The 24,128-nt window shown below is 42.5% G+C and overlaps 2 protein-coding genes across 3 annotated transcripts in view; both read right to left on the bottom strand.

The window, feature by feature from the left end:
- The window catches only part of Gfm1 (G elongation factor mitochondrial 1), a 41,871-nt gene extending 32,018 nt beyond the window's left edge, over positions 1–9,853 (bottom strand). The window contains exons 1-6 of the mRNA XM_075950370.1: positions 9,653–9,853; positions 8,140–8,292; positions 6,691–6,823; positions 4,056–4,260; positions 2,492–2,608; positions 577–727 (exon numbers count right to left, since the gene is read on the bottom strand). Coding sequence (XP_075806485.1) covers positions 577–727; positions 2,492–2,608; positions 4,056–4,260; positions 6,691–6,823; positions 8,140–8,292; positions 9,653–9,736 — 843 coding nt within the window. The 5' untranslated portion in view covers positions 9,737–9,853. The remainder of the gene's footprint in view (positions 1–576; positions 728–2,491; positions 2,609–4,055; positions 4,261–6,690; positions 6,824–8,139; positions 8,293–9,652) is intronic.
- A 6,689-nt stretch (positions 9,854–16,542) lies between these two features.
- The window catches only part of Mlf1 (myeloid leukemia factor 1), a 32,863-nt gene continuing 25,277 nt past the window's right edge, over positions 16,543–24,128 (bottom strand). For both annotated transcript variants that reach the window (XM_075950757.1, XM_075950756.1), the window contains 4 exons: positions 23,649–23,777; positions 21,056–21,215; positions 18,517–18,655; positions 16,543–16,856 (listed from right to left, as the gene is read on the bottom strand). In XM_075950757.1, coding sequence (XP_075806872.1) covers positions 16,751–16,856; positions 18,517–18,655; positions 21,056–21,215; positions 23,649–23,777 — 534 coding nt within the window. In that variant the 3' untranslated portion in view covers positions 16,543–16,750. The remainder of the gene's footprint in view (positions 16,857–18,516; positions 18,656–21,055; positions 21,216–23,648; positions 23,778–24,128) is intronic.

Here is a 24,128-nt window from a genome sequence, read left to right as displayed (position 1 = left end):
GCATCAACGCATGCATATTGGGCTTTTCAGTGTTTTGTTAGTTGGTTGATTGGTCTTAAATAAGAGTCATCTTAATGGTACGAATGGTCTCTCACCGCGGCTTTGATTTGCATTTTTCCTAATGATTAGGCCTGGAAAGCATCTTTTCAGTGCTGACACTTGAGCATCTTCTTTGGGGAAATGTTTATTCAAAAGCCCCTGGCTTCTGAATCTTCATTTTTATGGAAGTCAACTATATAATTTTTTTTACTCCAATTGCATTAATAAAGCAATTATTAATAAAGCCCATTAACAAAAGAATCATGCCTTCTGCTCCCATATCAACCCCCTTTTTCATTATATAATATCTGAGGTGCTGGAGAGATGGCTCAGTGGTTAAGAGCAATGGCTGCTCTTCCAAAGGACCAGTGTTCAATTCCCAGCACCCACAAGGCCATTCAATCACAGTCATCTCCAACTCCAGTTCCAGGGAATACAGCGCCCTCTTCTGGCCCCCAAAAGCACTGCATGCAGGCAAAACATCAGTGAACATTTTTTTAAAGTGTTTTTAAAAAGATCTATTTTGAGAGTACTTGCCTTTAAATCAGAAACCGAGGGGATTTTTTCTTCCAGGAAGAGCTCACCAAGCTGCTCATCTGAATTAGCAACACATTCAATTAGCTCCTGCCGGTGGTCAGCTGCTGCGGCCCTCAGCTCAGCTGGAATCTCCGCATACCGGACAATCTGACTAAGAGAAAGAATGCTCTAGTTGATAAGTTAAGCACAAAGCACCTACGGCATGCCAGCAGCTACAGTGTTCTGCTGCTGTTCTGGCAAACGCTCCGAAGACTCTGCGCTCCAACAGATCAGACAAAATAGTGGGCAAAACTGCTTCAGTGGACCAGTCGAGAATGCACCGCCAGGGAACAGAGGAGCCTAGACTCAACACAGCCCGCTTCAAGGGAAACAAAGCAGTATGCGTGATGTCATAGGAATCGTGCCCTATTCTTCTCCTTGCAAGTTTTTCAGAATAATAATGAAGAAATATAAAATTCTTCCCCATTTAATATACACGGGCTTACATTACTCTAGAGATAAAATGAGCAGAACATGAGGTCAAACACTGACTTGGGAGCCGCGCGAGGTGACGTACACCTTTGGTCCCAGCACGGTCGAGAACAGCCTGGTCTACATGACAACTCTCAGGCAAGCCAGAACAGACCCTGTCTCAAAATGAGCAACAAGAAAAAAGACTTAGAAAAGCTACCAATTAAATAAGGGGTTAAATTCTTTCCTGTGTGGCCTCAGGACTATTTTGCCATCTAACTGGAAAACAAAGAACAGAAGCAGCACTTACTTAACCTGGAGGGCTGCTCACGCTCACACCACAATAAACAGTTTCTAGTATCTATACTTCAAGTGAGAAAGTTGGTCTAAACAAGCCATGTTAGGATCAGCTACCTTCAAGTAAGCTGTCTGAAGCCTGTCTAAGCTTCTGACAATTCCATTGGCATGGGCTCTGAAGGCTGACTTCTTTAGGCTACGGAAGCTTTTGTCTATTCTGAACCAGCAGCACCGGTCTTGAAGGAGGAGGGGTGGGCTCTGAGGCAGAATCTTGCTTGTGCAGCCAATGCTGGCCCTTCAACTTGCTCCTGACTTGGCCTCTAAGTGCTGGGATGATAGGCGTGTACCATCGGGTCTGGCTCTCCATATTTTAAAATGCACAGCTTGAAATACTTTGAGACTGCTGTTAAATACCAAGTGTTATATTACAGATGGTGTGTTTTACCTTTCAATCCCTAGATTAGCAGTTCTCAACCTGTGGGTAACGACCACCAGCTCTGGGGATCATATATCAAACACCCTGCATATCAGATATTTCTATTACAACTCACAACAGTTGCAAGATTACAATTATGAAGTAGCAATGAAATAATTTTATGGCTGGGGTCAGCACAACCTGAGGAACTGTATTAAAGGGTCGCAGCATTAGGAGGGCTTAGAACCACGATGCTGATTCAAGAACTGGAGTCGAGGATGAAGAACACAATGTGCTTTGTCCATTTCTTACTCCCTATTGGGATATTCTAAATAAAAGGCTGTGTGCTCAACTTTGTTATTTGTAGGAAAAGAGTTAACGACCTAGGGTCCATTGTGGTGACACACACCTTTAATCCCAGCACTCAGGAGGCAGAGGTAGGTGGATCTCTGTGAGTTCAGAGTTCAAGGCCAGTCAAAGCTATGTGGTGAGACCCTATTTCAAAAAAATGTAAATTATCTAACCCTTCCTACTAGAGACTGCAATATTCTGTAAGTATGATTATGGTCAATAGAATTTTCAAGAGGCCAAATGGTCTCTAGTATGACTACTAATAACATTTAAAGTCATTAAAATCACCTTAAAAAATGATATTCAAGCACATTTTAAAAAATAATTGTCTTTGTTTAACTAATGACTTTTCTTTGATGTCTTTGAAAATACAAGATTTTGGCAGTGGATTTTCGCACTTACCCAAAGTCTCCATCAAAGTAAATAGCTCGTTCCTCAATGAGGTCTATAATGCCCTTAAAATCGCCCTCCAGGCCAATGGGCATTTGCACAAATGCTGCGTTGTGATTCAGTTTGGATCTGAAAAACAAAAATATTTGCTTGCCTCTTCTCTCAAAATTATTTTGAAATGACCAAAGGCCAAAACCAAAACAAAAAAAGCAACGGCAGACATCGGAGATCTGAAAACAATGTTAGCAGTGGGTAAGGGGAGAAGAAAGCAACTGTGACAGAAGCCAAATCAGGGAGCCAGGACCCACCGTCAACAGCACAGGACCCGAAATACCCTGCACCTCAGACTCCCTGAATACGCTCACGCAGGGCAGAAGGGAAAGACAGAAAATCAATGGCCAGAAGATTAAAGACGGTGGGACAGTGGGACAGTAGCCCACTTCTTACGCCAAGTGACAGAAAGACAGCCACTAAGAGAGGGAGTTCTCGCAGGAAAACGCAGCCCGCTAACGTGCACACACGGTTAACACGGGAACTCCGTCTTGAGAAGACAGATGCTCTGCAGCACCGCTCAGCGTAAGCTAGGTCTGCATGTGTAGCTGCGGACAGAACGAAGTGGACATGACTAGCATTTGAAGGAAGTCAGGAGCTTACAGAAGAGGGGTGAGCGTAAGGCGTGTACTAACATCTGGGGCTGGAAAGATGGCTCAGTGGTTAGAAGGGCTTGCTGCTCCCCTAGAGGACTGGAATTGTTTCTCAGCATCTGCCAGGGAGGTCACAACACCTGTAACCGCAGCTGCGGGAGACCCAATACCTCTTTCTCACCTCCCTGGACACCGGCACACGTGGTACACACTTACACAGGACACATAAATAATTATCCAAAAATATCTTTTTAAAAAGTATTAATATCCAAGAATAGTTACCAGAGGAAAGAAAATAAGATTTAAATTAATATTTTTGTAGTGCTGGATTAAACCAAGGCCTGACACGTAATAGCAAGAGCTCTAACACTGAGATACATCTGCAGATAAACTTAGAGATGTGTGAAGTACCTCTACGAAAAAAGTTACAATAATGAAAAATTTATGGAAATTCGTTAATTGCTGAGTATTTTAAAAGGCTAAATAACAGAAAAGACACAAGTGATTATCAGAGTCATGAGCTAAAAATTAACCTCAAAAACTCTGTTTGGGCCATTAAGATTGCTCAATTGCTAGAGACACTTGCCATGAAAACTTGATAACTCAAAATTCAATTATACTGGAGCCCTGTAAAAGGACCCAAGACACAAAGCTGTCCTGATTCCCACATGTGAGTAGCATAAGCACCCCATTTATCACACACACACATGCCACCCCAGAAATAGGACGGGTTTTCCCCACTTCCCAGCGAAGGCAGTGAAGAACCACAGGGTAAATTCACCCACTGAGATTGGGTTCCATTTACCAAGACTCACAGAAATGCATTTTTGAAACAAGGGAAAAAAAAAAACTTGAAGACACAATTTAATCACTGAATTAACTGTCTGAATGTGAGGTGTGCTGTCCAGACCAGCACTCCAGGGGCTCAGTACCTCATTTGTTGAAGGGCCCTGGCTGGGTTGGAGCCCATCCGGTCCAGCTTGTTGATGAAGGTTAAAAAGGGGACGTTGTAGCGCTTCATCTGGCGGTTGACAGTCATGGTCTGACACTGGACCCCACCGACGGCACAGAGAACCAGGATGGCGCCATCCAACACCCGTAGGGCCCTTTCCACTTCTATTGTGAAGTCCACGTGCCCTGAATGGGGAGGGTTTTAAAGAACAGTCTGAATCTTTAATACACAATTTATTTGTTCTGAGGTTTCCTATTGCTGGGCTGAAACACTGACCAAAATCAACTTGGGGAGCAAACTACTTATCTGGCATCCGGGTTACAGTCCACCATCTGGGGAGGCCAAGGTAGAAACTCAGGCAGGAATGGAGCCGAGCCTGGGGCTGCTTGCTCACTTGTTCCTCACGGCTTGCTCAACCACTTTCTTATAAAACCCAAGACCACCTGGCCAGCAGGGAGACCTCCCCAAGGAGGCTGGGCCCACCTATCCATTAGCAAGTAAGAAAAGTTCCACAGAATTCCTACAGGCAATCTGACAGATATTTTCATAAGCGAGCTCTCTGTTCCCACTGGACTCTAGCTTGTGTTAGGGTGACAAAAAACTAAGCAAGACATGACTGTCAACCTGGCACACTAATACAACGATCTTAGACAATAGTCTTTTTTCCTGTTTCCCCAAGATCTCATGTTAATATCAGTATCATAATATAGAACATAACTATAAAAGTCTCAGTCTTTAAAAACCCGCATCTCTTTTAGACAAGTGATCTTGGTGTCTCATAACTGTGGGCTCCTGTGAAATAAAAACACAAGTTATACACTTTCCTCTCTAACAGGAAGAGTCAGGACACAGACACAATCAAATCAAAGCCAAAGCAAACTTCAAGGGTGTAAAAGTTCCAAAGGCCTTGGGCGGCTCCACTCTCTGGCTCCACCATCAGGAAAGCATACGGCTTCTCTGCTAGGTTCAGGCTGGTTCCACTCTGCAGCTCCCAGCTGTCCCTGGGGGTCGCCCCACAACACTGGCACCTCCAAAACGCTGGGTCTCCACTGAGACTGGGCTGCACCTCCACTCACAGCCTCTCCTAAGGATCTCTTCAGGGCTAACCCTATAGACCCTCAATTTCTCTTCTCGACCCTGTCAGTCCTGGGCCTTCTTCTGCAACTGAGGCTGCGCTCACGCCAACGCCGTCACAGTGCCAAGCTTCGACTCCTCTCCAATACCCACCCTGCCTTCAAACACCAGGACTTCCTGGATGAGTCTTTCATGCCAAGTTCAGTGGCTGGCATGGCATGAAATCTTGGCCCCCTCTGGACCCCAGCTTCTTTCTGTGTGCTAACTGTGGGGGGCTACTCCCAGAAGACTTCACCTCAGTGATGCTGGCTTCTTAACTACTGCTAACTCCTCAGCCCCAGCTGACCAGCATGGACTCTCTCAGCAAGGCAAATGTCTGGTGCCTGCTAGTCACAACCGAGTCTTCAGCCCCAGCGGACCAGACACAGTATCTTCCTAATTCAAAACACCATATAAGCAGCCCTGAGGCAGCCTTTGCTTCCCTATGTCGGGCCACCTCACCGGCATCTCTTCCAGCATCCCTACCTTCTTAGTGCCCACCACAGACCACTGACTTTTAAGAACTCGATGACTTTCTCAGGCCAAGGTTCTCAATGACTTCTACAGCCCTCTCCTACAGGTCAGGTCTGTCACAGCAACAACCGCAACCTGCCCCAGGTTCTGTATCAGTCAGTTTCTCATGTTTTTTGATAAAACACCAGGATCAAAAGCAACTTGGGGAGGAAGGGGTTTATTTGGCTTACAGATTACAGTCCACCTTAAGGGAAACCACACAGAAACTCAAAGCAGGAACCTGGACAGGAACTAAAGCAAAGATCACAGAGGTTGCACACTGGCTGGCTGAGCCCAGCCCACTTTTTTATATCTCTCACGTGACCTGTGCTAGCATGGAGGGGCTTGGGGGCTGGTCCCAGAGTGGGTTTGGCCCTCTATCAGTTAGCAACTGATAAAATGCTCCACAGACACGCCTACAAGCTGTGTGATGGTGGCATTTTTATCTTCCCATCGATCCTAGCTTGCGTCAAGTGGACCAAAAAACTAACTCAGGCAGTGGTGTTGCACGCCTTTAATCCCAGCACTCGGGAGGCAGAGACGGATGGACCTCTGTGAGTTTGAGGCCAGCATGGTCTACAAGAACAAGTTCCAGGACAGGTACCAAAAGCTACAGAGAAACCCTGTCTTGAAAAAACTAAAACCAAAACAAACAAAAAAATCCTAACTACCTGGACGCTATTAATCTGTGCTCATTACACCCACTTTAAATTGTACGGCAGACTCCCCACCCCACCAGGTTCCTGAACCCAGAGTCAGGTTCAAGGCCAACAGGATTACTTCTAAAGGATCCTAGGGAACACTAGAATGCGCCGAAGGCAAGAGCCCATCTTTCTTACTTGTTCAACAAAGCCCCGTATGGATGAAGTGCTCTAAGTCCTAAATCTGACAGGAATTCAGTTTTGTACTTGGAAGATGAACTGCATCAGAGCAGAAGAAAGAACTACACGTGTTTTCCCAAAGAAACCAGGAGGCAAAGGGCCCCTCACCTGGGGTGTCTATAATGTTGATATTGATGTCTTTCCACATGGTGTAGGTGGCTGCTGACTGGATGGTGATCCCTCTCTGTCTCTCTAGTTCCATGGAATCCATGACAGCACCCACTCCATCTTTGCCTTTCACCTAGACAGCAACACAAAAATTCAGAGTTTTCCTTTATCCCAAGAAAGAAATCTTTACTTAAATGGAACCGGATAACAGAGTTAACATACACAACTGGTGGGTAAGCCCGCTACTTTAACCGTATCATCTCATAAGCCAACGGCGGGTTTCCCGTCTTTGGTCTTTGGCTGCCATGTTTGTTTTTCGTCTTCAGCAGCTGCCGAGCACTTGGGGGCAACCACCTGTTTCCCTCTGTCCGTCTGTTAGCTTCACACAGCCTACGAACCAAGACTCAGGCACCAGGCCTTTCGGCTCTCTTCCACAGGCGCTCTTGAGGCACAGAAGGTCAGGGTTCAGCTTTTCAAGTATACACTTTAACGATGCTCTTCACCTCAAGAACAGTTCAGACTGGAGGGCTCGGTTACTCCATGGTATGGCAGTATCTTTCAAGGGTCAATATTTTAAATCATTTTTTTCTGATGGGTTTTTAATATAGCTTATACTCAATACTATGAGCAAAAATCCCTGAAAAGAAGCTGTGTCTGGCCATGAAGCAGTCTGACCTGGACTGATCAGAATTTCAGTATGGTAGAGAGATGGGATTCTGCAGGCTCGTTAGCTAATTTATGTTGGGCTAGTTTTAACCTTCTGGAACAGCCATTCCTTGACCCACTCTGTATCTGAAATTGCACCTCATGATAATAAACAGATACAAACCCCTCAGAAGCTATCAGCAGTGCTTAGCAGGGCACTGGCTTCCGCAAATCCTGAACCGAAGAATGTCATCAGAGAGCATCTTGGGTCTACAGAACGGTTCCCCACATCTCATGTCTGCCTCTCTGAGACACCCACCAGGGCATTTTAAACTTGCCTTGACTTACAGTCTTCTTTGTTCTAGAAAACATTGTGAAACGGCTTCCATGCTGGAACATGGAATCTGAGGTAGCCTAAATCCGTGTTCCCGGGCCATGGTCACTCAAAATGGCTACAGGATAAACCTTTATTTCCTTTCAGACAGGAGCTGTGGGCTTTTTACATGGACAGCAACCTTTGAAATTCACTTCCCATTTAAAATTATAAACACGCATCCTTCATTAAATCGTTAGGACGACTGTACCAGCCGTGTACGGGTCCAGGACATTGACTCATTTACTCAGGATGCTCACAGCGATCTCTTCTAGGGAGATCCTCACAGGAATATAAAGCCAGCTTGACCTCCCCTCTCTGCACACGTGACTCTGGCCAACAACCCTTTAGGACCCAGCTGTGTGATGCTTATAAAATTATAACTCCAAAACAATAAAACAAAGTGCTTAATCAGTCTGTAACCAACACACCTCGTGCATCGTCGCAATCCTGCCCGTGTAGTACAGCACCCGCTCTGTTAACGTCGTCTTCCCAGAGTCAATGTGAGCGGAGATGCCAATATTTCGTATTTTCTCGTTGGGAACGATTCCTGACGAACACCATCGGCAGGCCTTCCAATTAGCCTGAAAAGAACAGTTTTTAAAGCTCGATTTAACACACCTTTCGTGAGAGATCACAGTTAAAATGGAAACTATAGATTTTTTTTCCCCCTCAGTCTTAATGCAAGGGGTATTAGATACAGAATCCTGGATTTAATTCCCAATAATAGTCAAAAATAAAAGCAGGACAGGCACTATTGATAAATGTTAGTTTTTTAAACGTTTTAGATTTGTTTATTTTGTGTATATGTGTTTTGCTTGCATGTGTATCTGTGTACCACAGGCATGCCCAGTGTAGGAAGGGGTCAGAAGAAGGCTTGGATCCCTTGGAAACTGGAGTTACAAACTGTTCTGAGCTGTCATGGGAGAGCTGGGAATTGAACTCTTCCCCTGGAAGGGAAGTTCTGCGGGGGTCAAAAGGAGAATTTAAAGGAATCCGATCAGGCCCCTCCACCACGTGAGTCTCAAGACTGATACTCAAGCTTGGCAATTGCCCTTACGCCTGAGCCTATCTTGCCTGGCCCAGACCTTAGTTTTAAAACACACACCGGAAATCATAAAATCATAACTATACCTCTCAAGGACCACCTTAATAAGAAATACAAGTTTTAGACTAAATTGTACCTTGGGTTTTCTGTCCACCCTCTTCCTGTAGTTCACAGCTAGCAAAGGCGTATGAGGACAAACACAGTCTACACCATTAACTGCTCAAGACAGCCCCCAAAGGTTCCCAGATTCACCCGCACAAACCGGCGAAGTACCTTTTTTGGTGATAGCTGTTCCTGCTAACTTTACAGGGGGGAGAGGGGCCATATTTATTGAATCAAAACAAAACTGCACACCCAAACGCTCTGCGACCACTTCTGGGAAGGGAGAAACTGACAACATGGAGAAGCTAAGTTGACAGGCGCTTGGATGGTTAAACCACAGGGACGTTTGACAGCAAAGCAAATGAGGGCTCCAGGACAGGTAAGGCACCACAGCTACCAATGGTTGCCCTACGAGGAGTACCTCATTCCAAAGGCTTACAAAGTTTAGCTTAGACAGAAGAGCATTGGGAAGCTGAGCGCCAAAGGGCACAGCACCCGTTCTGAGCATCCAACCACACACCGGAGTCAGAAGAGCACAGGATACCGAGTCAGAAACCCGGAGTTCGAGCCCCGGGACACTAACTTTTCATCAGACTTCGGGGCACTTCTCTTTAAGGTAGATTATACCCATCAAAAAAGCAGGGTAGCACAGAGCTGCGGGTCTCAAGGACGAGCTGGCGTGCGGATACCCAGGGGCTTTGGCGGCTGCGGACATCGCCGCTCAAGATCCCGGGTAAGGGTTGGGGTGTCGCCACCACCTGCTAGGCTCTGGCAAGCTCGCCGGGCATCAGTACCTGCTTCCCCTGCCAGCCCAGGGCGGCAGGGACCCGAGGGAGCGGCCCACGGCCCAGGGCCGCGGCGACCCGCAGCAGACGCATGGCAAGTCTGGATCAGCCGCTTCCAGGGCTCCTGCTCGGCCGTGCTCTGCTCTGCACCGGCGGCAGAGCGGGAAGCGCTCAAAGTCACGCCGGCTCTCCGGGCAGCAGAGCACTTCCGGGAGGAAGGTCAGGAGGACGGCTAGAGGAAGGCAGAGGGAGAGGCTCTTCGGTCTGAGCTCCAGGGAGAGCGCGCCGTCTTCTGGTCAGGAGGAGAAAGTGCAGTGCAGTCGGTGCAGTGGATTGTCACAGGGAAGTGGCATTACTACTAAGTGGGAATAGTCTGGTCTCTTTGTCCCTGAAGGGGAAAAAAATAAGATAAAAATCATCGCTGTATAGAAAATGCGCCAACACGTCGGAGGCAGCACTAGGCAAATCTATGACTTTCAGGATACCCTGGTCCACATAGAGTTCCAGGCCTATCAAGACTAGAAGTGACAACCTTTTTCTTTTTTCTTTTTCGAGACAAGGTTTCTCTGTGTGTCTTTGGCTGTCCTGGAGCTCGCTTTGTAGACCAGGCTGGCCTCCAACTCACAGAGATCTACCTGCCTCTGCCTCCCGAGTGTTAGGATTAAAAGTGTATACCACCACACCCGACAAAGGAATCTGTTTTGGTTACTACCTCTTTTTAAAAAGATTTATTTAACTTACGTATACCAGTGCTATATCTGCATGCCAGAAGGGCATTCAGATCCCATTATAGGTGGCTGTGAACCACCATGTGGTTGCTGGAATTGAACTCAAGACGTCTGGAAGAGCAGCCACTGTTCTAACTCTGAGCCATCTCCCCAGCCCAGTGAGACCCTTTTCTGTTGTAAGCAATACACAGATTACTAGAAATGAGCTAAAATAATATGTAAGAGTTAGCCAATAAGAAGCTAGAGCTAATGGGCCAGGCAGTGATTTAGTTAATACAGTGTTTATGTGATTATTTCGGGGCTGAGTGGCCAGGAACCAACAAGCGGCCTTCATACAACACTTTTCAACAAAATGAAACAAAAGCAGAGAATTTTAAACATGATTGTTTTACCTGAGTATTAAGGGATAGTTTTTATAACAGTTTAAGTGGAAGAAGTGCACAAAATGTCCACACTGGTACAGAATTAGAGAGTATGGGGAAATGATAGTAGATAGACAATGGTCTAGTTAATGTTGGTGCTGAAGACATGGTGATGAAAGCCACCATGATAGAACTCTCCAGAAAGGGTTTTGTATGGGGAAATAAAATTTTGTCTTAAGGTAAAGATTGTTCCCAAATGAAAAATAAAAGATGAGGAAAAACTGGTCAGAGAAGGTTAAAACATATTATAAAAACATTGCAAATGTTAATTAGAAGATGATAATGGGTGATTACCACAATCAAGGATTTTAGAATGACCCTTCAATCATACGGTCAAAATTCCCTACCCTGATGTAGAACTAGACCCTGTTTCTTTATTTACAGTAAGGTTTTCTTAAAACGCTCATCTGCTTTCAGTAACACAGAAAAAGTGACTTAGAGAACAAGAATTTTATGTTTTGTCCTCTCATTGATGAGCCGTTTAAAACGTGGTGATTTGGTTCTATACAAATGCCAGGATTGTGTATTTGCCTCCCGGGTAAAGCCTTTCCTTGTTGGATGGCCCCTTTCTTAGTAGTAGGAAACGTCGTGTTAAGAATTATTTCTAGTTGGGATGTTTCTGCTAAATTACATAATAATCGTGATGTATATTTTAATGAAAAATATTCAGACCTTTATAAAATGTATGAAATCTATTTGGTCTCCTGTACGAATTTCTCGTCATACCTATAATCTCCAATGTTCTGAATTGATGGCCACTACCCCTCTAAGCCTGAGATCTACTCTTTTTTGAAAAATGTATTTATCTCCTTCTAAGAACTGGGTGTCCTAGCCAGGTGGTGGTAGCACTGGACACCTTTAATCCCAGGACTTAATCCAGGACTTTAATCCCAGGCAAAAGCAGGCAGATCTCTGTGAGTTTGAGGCCTGTGTGTTCTACAAATAAAGTTTTAGGACAGCCAGAGATACACAGAGACAGTGTATCTTGAATAAGCAAACCAAAGAATGAGGCTGGGAGGGAAATGGCAAAGCCTTTGTCAGGGCCATGTGTAGATGCTGACAGTGTGTGCAGAAAATGTCCACCACAGCTTTCTCCTAGCCAGAAACTCAGGGCCTGAACCCTGTTCGCCTGTTCGCCTACAAGAGCTGTTCCTGCCAAGGCTAGCTAAATCTCTCTCCTTGATCCAGCTGCACACCATAAGCCCTGCCTCCTCCTTTGGTTGTATGTAATGACCCCACTTCCTTGTTCAGCTTTATGGAACCCCAACTCCCTGTTCAGTTCTATATAAACAAAGGCAGGGGTGTGTGGTTTCTCCAGCAGAGAGCCCAGTCCGACTCTAGCTTTTCTGTGAGTCTTTCTGGGTGTGTATTTTCATTTCCTGGCCACCCCAGTCAAGTCTGATCCTGGACCCATGCTGAATGCAGCACCCTATGGCATACTTAGACAACCAGCTACCTTAAAGTAACCTTAACACTATTTTCTTATGGCATGTTCAAAGATTTGGCTTGACTCTTTTTTTCAAATTACACAGACAACAATCAGACTTGAATGGCAACAACATTCATGATGATTTATACTTTTTTAAAAAATCGATTAGAAGAGTATTTACAGTAGCCAAGATTAAAAATTAAAATTAAATAATGTTCATATTTTACCAATACAAAGAAAAGTAATTTCTATTGGAGTTCTGTTTCTCTTTCTGATGATAAGAAATAAGACTTGGTTGTGAAAAAAAAAAACTAAAATTCTGATTTTTACCCCATCACTAATATTTGGTACATGTGAAAAAAAATGATTTTATTGAAAAAGTGTTTTAAAACAAAACAGTACAAAGCCTGATTTCCTTTTTAATGTGACCTTACATTTACTGCACCAAACTAAACTTTGGTGCCGGGACAGGAAAGGGATACTGGGAAACTAGGAGAAGGAAAGGAACATTTTTCCAGGACTCCATCAGAAACTCCCTAAGACGTATATGTAACACTACTGCTTCCTGGATTTAAAAAAAAAAAAATCAGATTGTAAGGCCATCCACTGCACACCCAGAGGCACCCGTAAAAGTTTTCAAACGAGAAAAAGTAGTGTATTAGCAACCCTTTGAGCGACACAAAGTTGGTCCACACGGCAAACACCGAGACGATTGTGACTTGTTTGAAATCCCACGTCCACCCGTCTTCTTCTTCTTCTTTTGAGAGCCCTACTTTATTTTCACTCTTGTGCTTCAAATCCACGTTTAAGATGACTTAAGCCCCATCTCTGCAACATACTGGCTTGCCCTAAGAGCCTTTTTTTAAACTAAACTTTCCTTTATTTTTTGTGTCTTTCACATCATGCATCTCCATCCCGTTCATTTCCTGTCCCTTTGTATCTGCCCTCTGCCCTTGCAACCTCCACCGCAAAGGTAAAAAAAAACTTTAGAGGAAAAAAAGAGAAAAAAGAAAAAAAAAAACAAAAAAAATTTTGTTTCGGAAGCTGTAGTGTGACGCAGTGGGTCACGCAGTAAACCCTTTTATCCATAGATCTTTATTTTATTTATTTATTTATTTTTTGGTTTTTCTCTGTGGTTTTGGAGCCCGTCCTGGAACTAGCTCTTGTAGACCAGGGCTGGTCTTGAACTCACAGAGATCCGCCTGCTTCTGCCTCCCAAGTGCTGGGATTAAAGGCGTGCACCACCACCGCCCGGCTATCCATTGATCCTTGTGTGCAAGTGTTCTTTCTGAGTCATTGGTCTGGTTTGAGTCCCCTGGTTTCTGTTACACTATTGACACAGGCCCTTCAGTGGGACTCCTCTTGGATATCCTGCTGTTACCTGTATTGAGGAGACCCAGCAGCTTTGGGTCTGCAGGACCTGTCCCTTCATGCGCTCCAGCAGATCACAGATGGAGTGGATGTTGGGGTGGTCCGATTCATTACCCCGGTTCTGGGCCTGGGTCATTGCACAGTTGGTCAGCGCAACGGCTCTCCCCCATTCTCACCACCAGGGTGCGCTCTCCAGCACTGCCCAAGCTAGTTCACCCTTTGCAGCCCTGAGCAAATGGTTTTATTAAAAATGTGGTTGTTTTTTTTTTTATGTGAAAAACTTTCATATTCTGAAAGGAAAATGAAATCATGAAATTCACAGGTAAATGTATGGAACTAGATAAAACCATCCTGAGATGTTGGGAGCTGTATGATCTAGTTTCAGATCAGCATGTAAATGCTTGTTTGATGGATCTTCACAAGGCAAAGCCCATAGGGATAGTCTCTCACTCAACAAGGACCAGCAGACCTTGGGACAGATTACTGCGGGGACCGTGGGGACCGCGTGGCCTACACTCTCTTCTCTCTCATAATACTGAAGATCCTAAGTCAATGATAACCAAGATACAATCTGTAGTATCACAGAGGTTACGTATAGAGCAAGTGGCTGGTGGAACACATAGATCTTGTTAGGAACGAGAAATAGAATTGGTAGTTACGGATGGACTATGGGGCTGTGGAATGGAAGTGTCAAGTGGGAAGGGAAAGGAGAGAGGGAGACGAAGAGAAAACAGGGAGAGACAGTTAAGGGCCATTTGAGAGGTGGTATGGAAACCTAACACTGTAGAAACTTCTGTATTTTAATACAGACTTATATGAAGATGATCTAAATGAAATACCGAATAATGGGGGAGACAGTCCACACTGGCCATCTTCCCATACCAAATGAAGCTTCCAGCCCAGGGGTTGGGTTACATCTAATTGAACTGTTGGCCAAAAGGGGTACCTTTGGACAGTCCAGGCTGTTGCCAAGACTATAGGTTGCTCTCCACAAACTGACAGAAAGGCCCCATTCCTGAAGATAACACCTAAACAACTCATTGAATATGAAGAGATTGTAGCGTGAATTCTAATTGTTCTTAATAATAAAAACTCGGAGTCAGACACGGGGCAAGATCATAGAAGTAAAACAGCCAGCCACTAAAGTTCTTACTTCCTCAAAATCCTCAGACCAAAAAGTTGAGCTATCTCCTCCCACTTATACTCCTCTCTCCTCTGCCCAGCCACATCACTTCCTGTCTCCACCTCCCAAATGCTGGGATTAAAGGCATAAAATCCCTAGTGCCGGGATCAAAGGTGTGAGCTCTGTTTCTCTTTTAGACTGGTTAAATCTCTGGTAGCCCAGTGTGGCCTTGGACTCCTGGTCTTCCTGCTTCCACCTCCCAAGTGCTGGAATTAAAGGTGTGTGTCACCACTGCCTGGCTCTAAGATTAACTAGTGGCTAGCTTTGCCCTCTGATCTTCAGGCAAGCTTTGTGTGTTAGAGCACAAACAAAACATCACCACAGAAGGTCAAGCTGGTGCCTAGGTACTCTTCCCTGCTGTTACAGCATCTTTGATGTACAGGAAGGTTCTCTGCATTCTATCAAAGAATAAACATAAATACCAACCCAGCCAGGAACAGTTTGATTTACAGTGGTGTCCTGGTTGCAAGATAGGCTAGCTTAGTGATGGCATAAAACCTGTGGGAATAACCAACCAATATCTTATTTGACTTAAGGTCCACTCCACAAGCAAAAACAAGTGGGCATGTGTAAGAGCCAAAGTTTAATTACTGTGCCTAAGAGATCCATAAAACAAAATATCTCAAGCCTGCAAGCCCCTTGCCCAAGGACAGAAACTTCCAGAAATGCTGGAGGCTGTTGTTTACATAAGATAACAAGTCACGTGTTTTCAATTTCCTCTACAAGTTTGGTTGACTCAACTGAACTAGATACGCTGGATCATCTGTAGGCGGGAGGTACGTATTCAGGAAGTAAATCAGAATGTATCCACCCCACCCCATTGGGTGAATGCGGGAAGTATGTAGCCTTGAGGGTTTGCCTTTCTAAGTGCCTGGCCAAAGTAGCTCAGGCCATTCTCTGGGAACTCTCGAATGGACCTGGATCCCTGGACTGTATTTAATTAAAACTTGCTTCCAATTTTGCTCAAAATGGTGGTAACGGTCTCTTTCTCACCCAGTAGGACTAGCAAATCCTCATTTTCATTCAGTCACAACCCGTGTCTCAAGTCAGGCCCAGTCACCTGTCCACAATGGTCAATTAAAAGAGTCAAATTAAAAGTGGAATGCAAAACAGATTTACTCAACACTGTGAAGAGGGACAGAGAAACCCAGTGAACCCCTGAGTTCATGTTTAGGGTACTGGTGGGGTTTAAGCTTAGAGCACCAAGGATATGCTCATCTATCTACTTCTACAGGAAGTAGAGTGATACAAATCAAAGTTTAGTTTTTCTCAAATTTTATAATTGCTATATATACTTAGCTATCTTAAAAACTTAAAATAGGTTCTATGATGACAGTTAGGGTAAGGCCAGCTCAGGCACTATTGCTTAGTGTGTTAGCAGACACTGGGTGTATTTTATTTTTTGGCTTTTCAAGACATGGTTTCTCTGTGTAGTCTAGGCTGTCCCAGAACTCAGAGATCTGTCTGCCTCTGCCTCCTGAGTGCTGGGATTAAAGGCGTGCGCCACCACTGCCAAGCTTGAGTATATTTTATTTTAACATCCACTTTTTTGCTCTGAACTAAATGACAGAACTAGTTCAGAACTATAATCAATCATGGTAAGTATGCAAGAATATATATACTTATACTATATATAGTATATATTATCTATTATTATAATATATATGTATTATATGTAGTCCATATCAAAATAACTGAGAAAGCAAAATTAGCATGTGAGTTTTAGTGAATATGCTTTAAAGAGTTTTATATAGAATGTTTACCAATTTAATCACATTGTTGCACATCAAAATTTTATTCCTAATGTATGAACAATGCAAAGCTAAAACTTACAAGAACATTCAGATTCAGAAGAAATCTGAAGAAAGTTTCAAAGTACAGTATCAATTAACGACAAATTGGTCTTTTGTATGTTATCTAGAGCACCATGACTTTCTTTGTTAAACAATCAATTAAACACATGAAAGGCATTGTTTATTTTTTGCTGATTTTCAAAGGTGATCCTTTGATGTTGAGTTTGTCCGCAAAAACGCGTGCTCTTCTTCCATTCTCGACGGCTGGATTTTGATGAATTTTCTCTCTAAGAAATATACATATGACTATTAATACCATTTAAAAATACTCAATGGTTTATAAGTCACTGCAAACAAGTTAAAAATCACTACAATTTAGAGTTTGATATTAAAAGTTCCCCCAGAACTTTAGAAAAGTACTTTATTGAACATTCAAGAAGGTAGGAGCTGTTTTACCTAAGATGTACTGAACTGCTTGCAGCTTAAACGGTGTTGTTAAAAATGGTAGCCACTAGGGATATTTACCCCTAATTCAGCTACTGAGTTGTACCACCCACATGTGAGAGGGGATTCGTGGTCAACCATGTCTAACAGTTAATATGCTGGCCAGCACACTTTATCATGTGGAAATTCACTACTGAAAATTTGAACGGATAGAACTACTAGAGAAAATATAGCTGCTAGGACCACAGATTATAGAACAGCAAACATGAGCTTGCTTTCTCTAACTGGGACCTAGATTTTGTGCTGAAGCTTAGCAATGTTAGATGTTTAACCATAAGTTTTCAATGTGAGACAAATATTACTGAAAAGATAGAGGCAAAATTTTAAGCCATTTAATAGAAAACATTCAGGCTCTAAATTCCTGACCAAGTACTTTCAAAGAAAATATGCCAGCATGTGGGATTCTGCACAAGGCTTCAATTTATTCAAGGCCCGTGTGTCCAGTGATGGTCCTGTGAGGCCTTCTCTAATAGTCCTGCATTCTCTCGGAGTCTAGAATAGACTCCTGTGTCAAGGGCTGTTGTAGTTTCTCCCAAAAACTTGAATTAACTTCAAAATATTTACTACATGTATAAAAACACCATACGTTTTAATATTCACTTTTAACAAATTAATTTTCCCAGTTTTTCCAAAAGCAATTTCAAGGAAGATAAAACTTTTTGTAAAATTTATCTAAACTATCTAGTATACATAAAAAGCACATTTCATTAAATACTTACACAATACTATTATATACTGTGAAAGTATTTACAATTAATTTATAATTAAATGATGGATTTTGACTGAGTAAGAAAGTTAAGTTTTCTAAATACAAAACCTTTCTCCTTATAGTGTCTATATAACTATCTTAACTTTGTGTGAATTATGACTTTGAACATTCACACAGGGAATTGCTTCACAAAATAACTACATCACAGTATATATAGTTTCCTTAGGATTTTTGTCTTCTATTTTTCCCCTGATGATTAAGAACAGTTCTAAAATAGTATTTATTGTTTTCAGAAACAAAATTTTGATTTGCATGGACTACTCAGGTTTAATATAAAGTTGTTACTTTTATCATAAAAGTTACTGTATATATACACAACTTAGATATTCTTAAGAATGTGATAAGAGATAAAGTTACATAATATTTTTGCTTTATGCTTATGTGTGGGGTAAGAATACATGTGTGAGTAGGTTCACGTAAATGTGTGTGTGCACGTATATAAATCATAGAAATTTTGGCTATCGTTCTTTAGGTTTTGACTCAGAAGGCAGGCGAGGCTGGCTGGCCAGTGAGAAATCCTACTATGTCAGGCTATTTGTTTTTTAACATAGGATTTAGTTATAAAACTCGGATCCTTGCGATTACATGGCAAACCTTTACAGAATGAGCTACCTCCCCAGGATTACATGGCACACCTTTTAATTAAGAGCACTGTTTTTAGAAACAGCTTTTACCTTCTTTTGGATTCTCTTGACACTGGATGCTCATGACCCACACTTCGCATTCTAGTGTTCTCTAGATTGTGTGGCCGTCCAGTAGGCTTGTACTTCAAAACTTCATTTTGCCACTCATCATCAAAAGCATGAGCATCGCCTATATGAAAGGACAAGTATTTAGGTTTCTATGCCAGCTTGGCCGTGGGTCACCACACACCGCGCAGTCTAACCTTCCGAAAGAGGGGGTGCTTCTGCAGTGTCTCCCTTGTTTGTTTCTCCCCTATTGATCATCTGGCTATGGTAGTATGGGCTTTCACTTAGCTCCCGGATTATCCTCTTACTCAGTGGACTGGACGATCAAGTACACGCATTTCTGAACTTGTGGACCATCTCATCATGGGAGTGCTGCTCCCCACGGTCGTGGGAGCCCTCAGTCTTTGCATCTCTCCTCAGCGCTTCACGTTCCTGACTTGACTTCTCAAGCTTGTCAGTTTCCTAACACTATCGATTATGTTGTCATCAAGTAGGTAAACTAATTTCTATAAGAACACACAGATGATTGTTCTTGTTCTTTTACATTGTCTTTACAAAATATCCTAAACTTAACTTTCCCATATATTGATTTTTATAAAATACTCAGTGTACATATGTACATACATATATGTGTATGTTATTTATTTATTTATTTATTTTTAAAAAAGATTTATTTCTTTATTTATTATGTAGTCTGTTGTCTGCATGTACATTTGCAGGCCAGAAGAGGGCACCAGATCTCATTACAGATGGTTGTGAGGCACCATGTGATTGCTGGGAATTGAACTCAGGACCTCTGGAAGAACAGCCAGTGCTTTTAACCTCTGAGCCATCTCTCCAATCCTGTTATTTATTTTTTAATTTCTATGTATATATGTGTGTCCATGTGTGGGTGTGAGGATGTAAATGCTGGTGGCCTTCGAGGTCAGAAGCATATCTTTGGAACTGTAGTTACATGTACTTGTGGGTCACCTGATGATGTAACCCACATGGGTTGTCCCTGGCACCCTGCCTAGGGCTGATGAGGGAACAAAGAAATGACAAGGAACACGCATACAGAGATGCAGGGGTCAGGTAGGCTGCCAGCACTCTGTTGGAACAGCACCAACTACTCCAGACCAATAACCTGAAACCTGTGTTTTTACTGAGCAGCATAGTTGGGAGGGTTAGCTAGGCTCCTCAGGTCGTCTCTGTAGACCAGCAGTCTAAATCTGTAACAACAGCCAGGAGGAGGAAGTTGAAGCCTCCAGTTTTTGTATACAACGATCAATCTCCGTAAACGTTCACACTTGGACTAGAGGAACAAGACTGCCAATTCCTAGGCTGACCTACTGGAGAATGCCTTTGCCAATTTCTCACGGGTCTGAGGCTATGGTCCCCACATCAATGATATACATTCCTTTAGGACTTCACTGACACAAGGCTTCCTCTGCTCCCTACATCCTGACAGTAAGAACTCAACTTGGGTGCTCTTAACCACTACTCCGTCTCTCTGGGCATCTCAGTATATACCTTAATGATAAGATCATGATGATTACAGTTATTTGGCTTCCGTCTTACTGCGTTAAGAGTGATCTCTCTCCTACCATGTGGGCACCTGGAGTTAAACTTGAGGTAGGTTAAGTAATAAGTGCATTTATCTTATCCCCTGAACAGTATCACCAGCCCAAGGAGTCACTTTTATCTAAAATAATTTCTTTTCTGAAATGATACACATTTAAATTCTTTATTATGATAAAATATTATTCAAAGAATTTTCTAAAAATATGAGGTAAATGTGACATTGCAATATAATTCAATTTTAATGAAAGCATAAAAGCTTGATTACTAATATTTAGACAAAATAAGTAACTTGTCAATTAATAGTAATTTTAATGTAATTTAAAATATAATAAGAAAAGGTAAGAAGTAGAAGAGCTTAATGTACTGAAGAATATAAAAATCTAGAAAAGAAAGATTTGCTTGTATCTTATATATTAGAAATCAAAATACACTAGAAATTAAAATTACCTATACAAACTATAAAATCTTTTAAGTTATGAGACATTCACAAAACTTTTAGGTAGCAGAATATTTTTGAAAAATAATAGGTGTGTATAGTTATAATGGTGGAATAAATTGAGCACAGTATGAAGAAAATAGCAAAATATCAAGTTGGAAAATATATTTATATATACATAAAACTAAGAAATTCGTCAAAACCTGGATGGTATTTTGGAATTGAAGTTATGACTGATTTTTATTTATTCCTTTAAGCTTCTTGACAATCACAAAGTAAACTCATTTTGCCTTTAGTTAGATAATATTACTAAGAAAGAACTCCAAATCTTTCATCCTATCACTTAAAAGAAAACTGAACAACGCCTCACAAAGTCAAAGTAAGATGTGTTAGGAGACAGAACCACAACTGAATACTCTGACCAGCACTTCCTGCACGTTCCTTATCCTAATAAAAATCCATGAAGTTCTAGAAATGCAGCTACTATTTTGCCTTTTGAAAAATAAATTTTGTGTGCTAACTTACTTTCATTTATATTGATGAACTCTTGATTGACCTCTTCATCTCCCGTCTTGTTATTCTTTGACTTTTTAATGACATGAGCTCGGTCATGGATATGATGACCAACAGCCATTTTCTCTAGACCGCTGTCAGAATCTCTTATAGCTCTTCTGGTTTCTTTTATCTTGAAAAATAATGTAAAAGTTATTTAGCTAGTATTTAATCCTATGAATGGATTTAATTCTACATTCTTCAGGCTCTGTTTATTGAAGCAAGGCCGCAGATTTGCTGCTGCCAAGTCCATTATTCTGTACAATTAATAAAATGATTAACTGTACCCAGCTCCATTATCAACTTGGCGTGGTAATAAAGATAATATTTAACTGTTTACAATTTTAACATTTTCCAAGTTGTAAAAATAATAAATCGTTAACACTGTCTCTGACGATGCAATGGATGGAAGCTGACAAGTGCACCCACTCCTCCAATGAGCTTGGAGGGCTGGAGTCTTAGGACCACACCTACCAACACACAGAGTGTACCAGAGTGCTTATGCTAGCCAGTGATTGTTAGTGTGATGTCCACGTGACATCTATAACTACACAGTTTACATCAAGACTTCACTGTGTTCAGCAAAGTAAAACACTAGAAAATTTGCTAAACGATGCAAAGGTATCACTAATAGGTGTGTTTACACATCAGAACTAAAAATGAATTCATTCATTATTTTGTTAATCTAAAATCTTACCACAACCTACAAGGCAATGGAGAAATGGGAATTTTTTTTTAATTTTAATTTATTTATTTATTAAGGATTTCTGCCTCCTCCCCGCAACCGCCTCCCATTTCCCTCCCCCTCCCCCGATCAAGTCACCCTCCCTCATCTGCTCACAGAGCAATCAGGGTTCCCTGACCTGTGGGAAGCCCAAGGACCGCCCACCTCTATCCAGGTCTCCTAAGGTGAGCATCCAAACTGCCTAGGCTCCCCCAAAGCCAGTACGTGCAGTAGGATCAAAAACCCACTGCGATTGTTCTTGAGTTCTCAGGATTCCTCATTGTCCTCTATGTTCAGCTAGTCCGGATTTGTCCCATGCTTTTTCAGACCCAGGCCAGCTGGCCTTGGTGAGTTCCCAATAGAACATCCCCACTGTCTCAGTGTGTGGGTGCACCCCTCGCAGTCCTGAGTTCCTTGCTCGTGCTCCGTCTCCTTCTGCTCCTGATTTGGACCTTGAGATTTCTGTCCCGTGCTCCTCTGTCTCTGTACTCAGCAGTAAAAAACAAGGACTTCTTGAATTTTGCATACAAATGGATGGAAATAGAAAACACTATCCTGAGTGAGGTAAGCCAGACCCAAAAAGAGGAACATGGGATGTACTCACTCATATTTGGTTTCTAGCCATAAATAAAGGACATTGGGCTTATAATGCATGTTCCTAGAGAAGCTAAGTAAGAAGGTGAACCCAAAGACAAACACATAGGCATCCTCATGAATATTAACCTTCATCAGGCGATGAAAGAAATGGGAATTTTTATGTCACTGTTTGTAGAAGCCAAGAATTTTCATCACTATGGGTTAGTAAGTTGGTAACTTTAATTTTTAAAGGTGAGGGGCTATGCACACCCTAAAAGCCCAGAGATACTATCCTAAGATTCCTTTACATGGGTGCTACACAGTAGTTAACAAGAAAAAAGTTAGGTATGGTGGGCCACTCAGGAGGCAGAGGCAAGTGGAGCTCCACAAGTTCAAGGCCAGGCTAGGATGCACATTGAGTTCCAAGCCAGCCAAGCTGGATTAAGACCTTGCCTCAAAACCAACAAAACCAGAAATTAAAATAAAAAATAAAGAAACCTGGGTTACAGGTGCAACTTGAATAAATTTCTGAAACAGGCTGCTGAGCAATGGCAAGTTTTGGAGGACACAAACAATGATACTATTTGTGCAAAGTTTAAAAACCTATAGAATAAATAAAAATATACAAGTATGACAAGCTCCAGATATAGGAAATGGTTGTCTCCTGAGACAGGAAAAGTGATCTTAGAAGAATTATATGTTACAATCATCCTCAAAAATAAAGAATTATCTTAAAAGAAAAAGGAAACTGCTGATTTAATTAATCTATGTGGCAGGAATATGGGTTTATTATACAACCTTTCTGTACACTTTAACATTTTAATTTTTTTGGTTTTTCGAGACAATGTTTCTCTGTAACTTTGGGGCCTGTCCTGGAACTAGCTCTTGTAGGCCTCGTTGGCCTCAAACTCACAGAGATCTGCCTGCCTCTGCCTCCGGAGTGCTGGGATTAAAGGCATGTGCCACCACCCGGCAACACTTTAAGTTTTAACTTCATATATAAACTCTAAGTAGACATTTCATGAAACAAAGGTTTCTTTTAGTGTCTATCTTATCAATGCACAAACGTAGTAAGGATCAACAGATATTTATGTGACGGTAAACCTCAACTTCCACCAGCTACCCACAGCAGGATGGTTTCCATAGAGAGACACTCAGAGCCAGGCATCGTAGTTTATAGAGACGGAGGCAGGGCTGCTCCATGTTTGAGGGCAGCTGGGACTACACAGTAAGACTTGGTCTAAAACCAGCAGTAATAAAACTCACTCCTCCTGGAGCCCTCCTGGTTTGAGATGAGGCTTGGAACACCTTCGGTGGTTCATCTCCTACTTTGGAATAGGTCATGACAGAGGAAGAACAAAACGAATGCCCATTCGGATCCATTGAGAGCTGACCCTAGAGACAAAGGCAATGTGAATTAAGATTCTAGTTAAACATAAAGAATGAATGCATGGCGAACAATGAGGGCTGATGAGAAGCCAAGGACAATGGCACGGGGTTTTGATCCTACGTAATGTGCTGGCTTTGTGGGAGCCTAGCCAGTTTGGATGTTCACCTTCCTAGATATGGACGGAATGGGGAGGACCTAGGACTTACCACAGGGCAGGGAACCCTGACTGCTCTTTGGACTGGAGAGGGAGGGGGAGAGGAGTGGGGGGAGGGGGAGAAGGGTGGGAGGAGGGGGAGGGAAATGGGAGGCTGGGAGGAGGTGGAAACTTGTTTTTTTTTCTCCTTTTCTCAATAAAA

This window comes from Microtus pennsylvanicus, chromosome 16 (genome assembly GCF_037038515.1).
Source record: "Microtus pennsylvanicus isolate mMicPen1 chromosome 16, mMicPen1.hap1, whole genome shotgun sequence".
Classification (NCBI taxonomy): Eukaryota; Metazoa; Chordata; class Mammalia; order Rodentia; family Cricetidae; genus Microtus; species Microtus pennsylvanicus.
The sequence above is the reverse complement of the archived record's forward strand: the minus strand, read 5'-3'. Positions and strand labels throughout refer to the sequence as shown.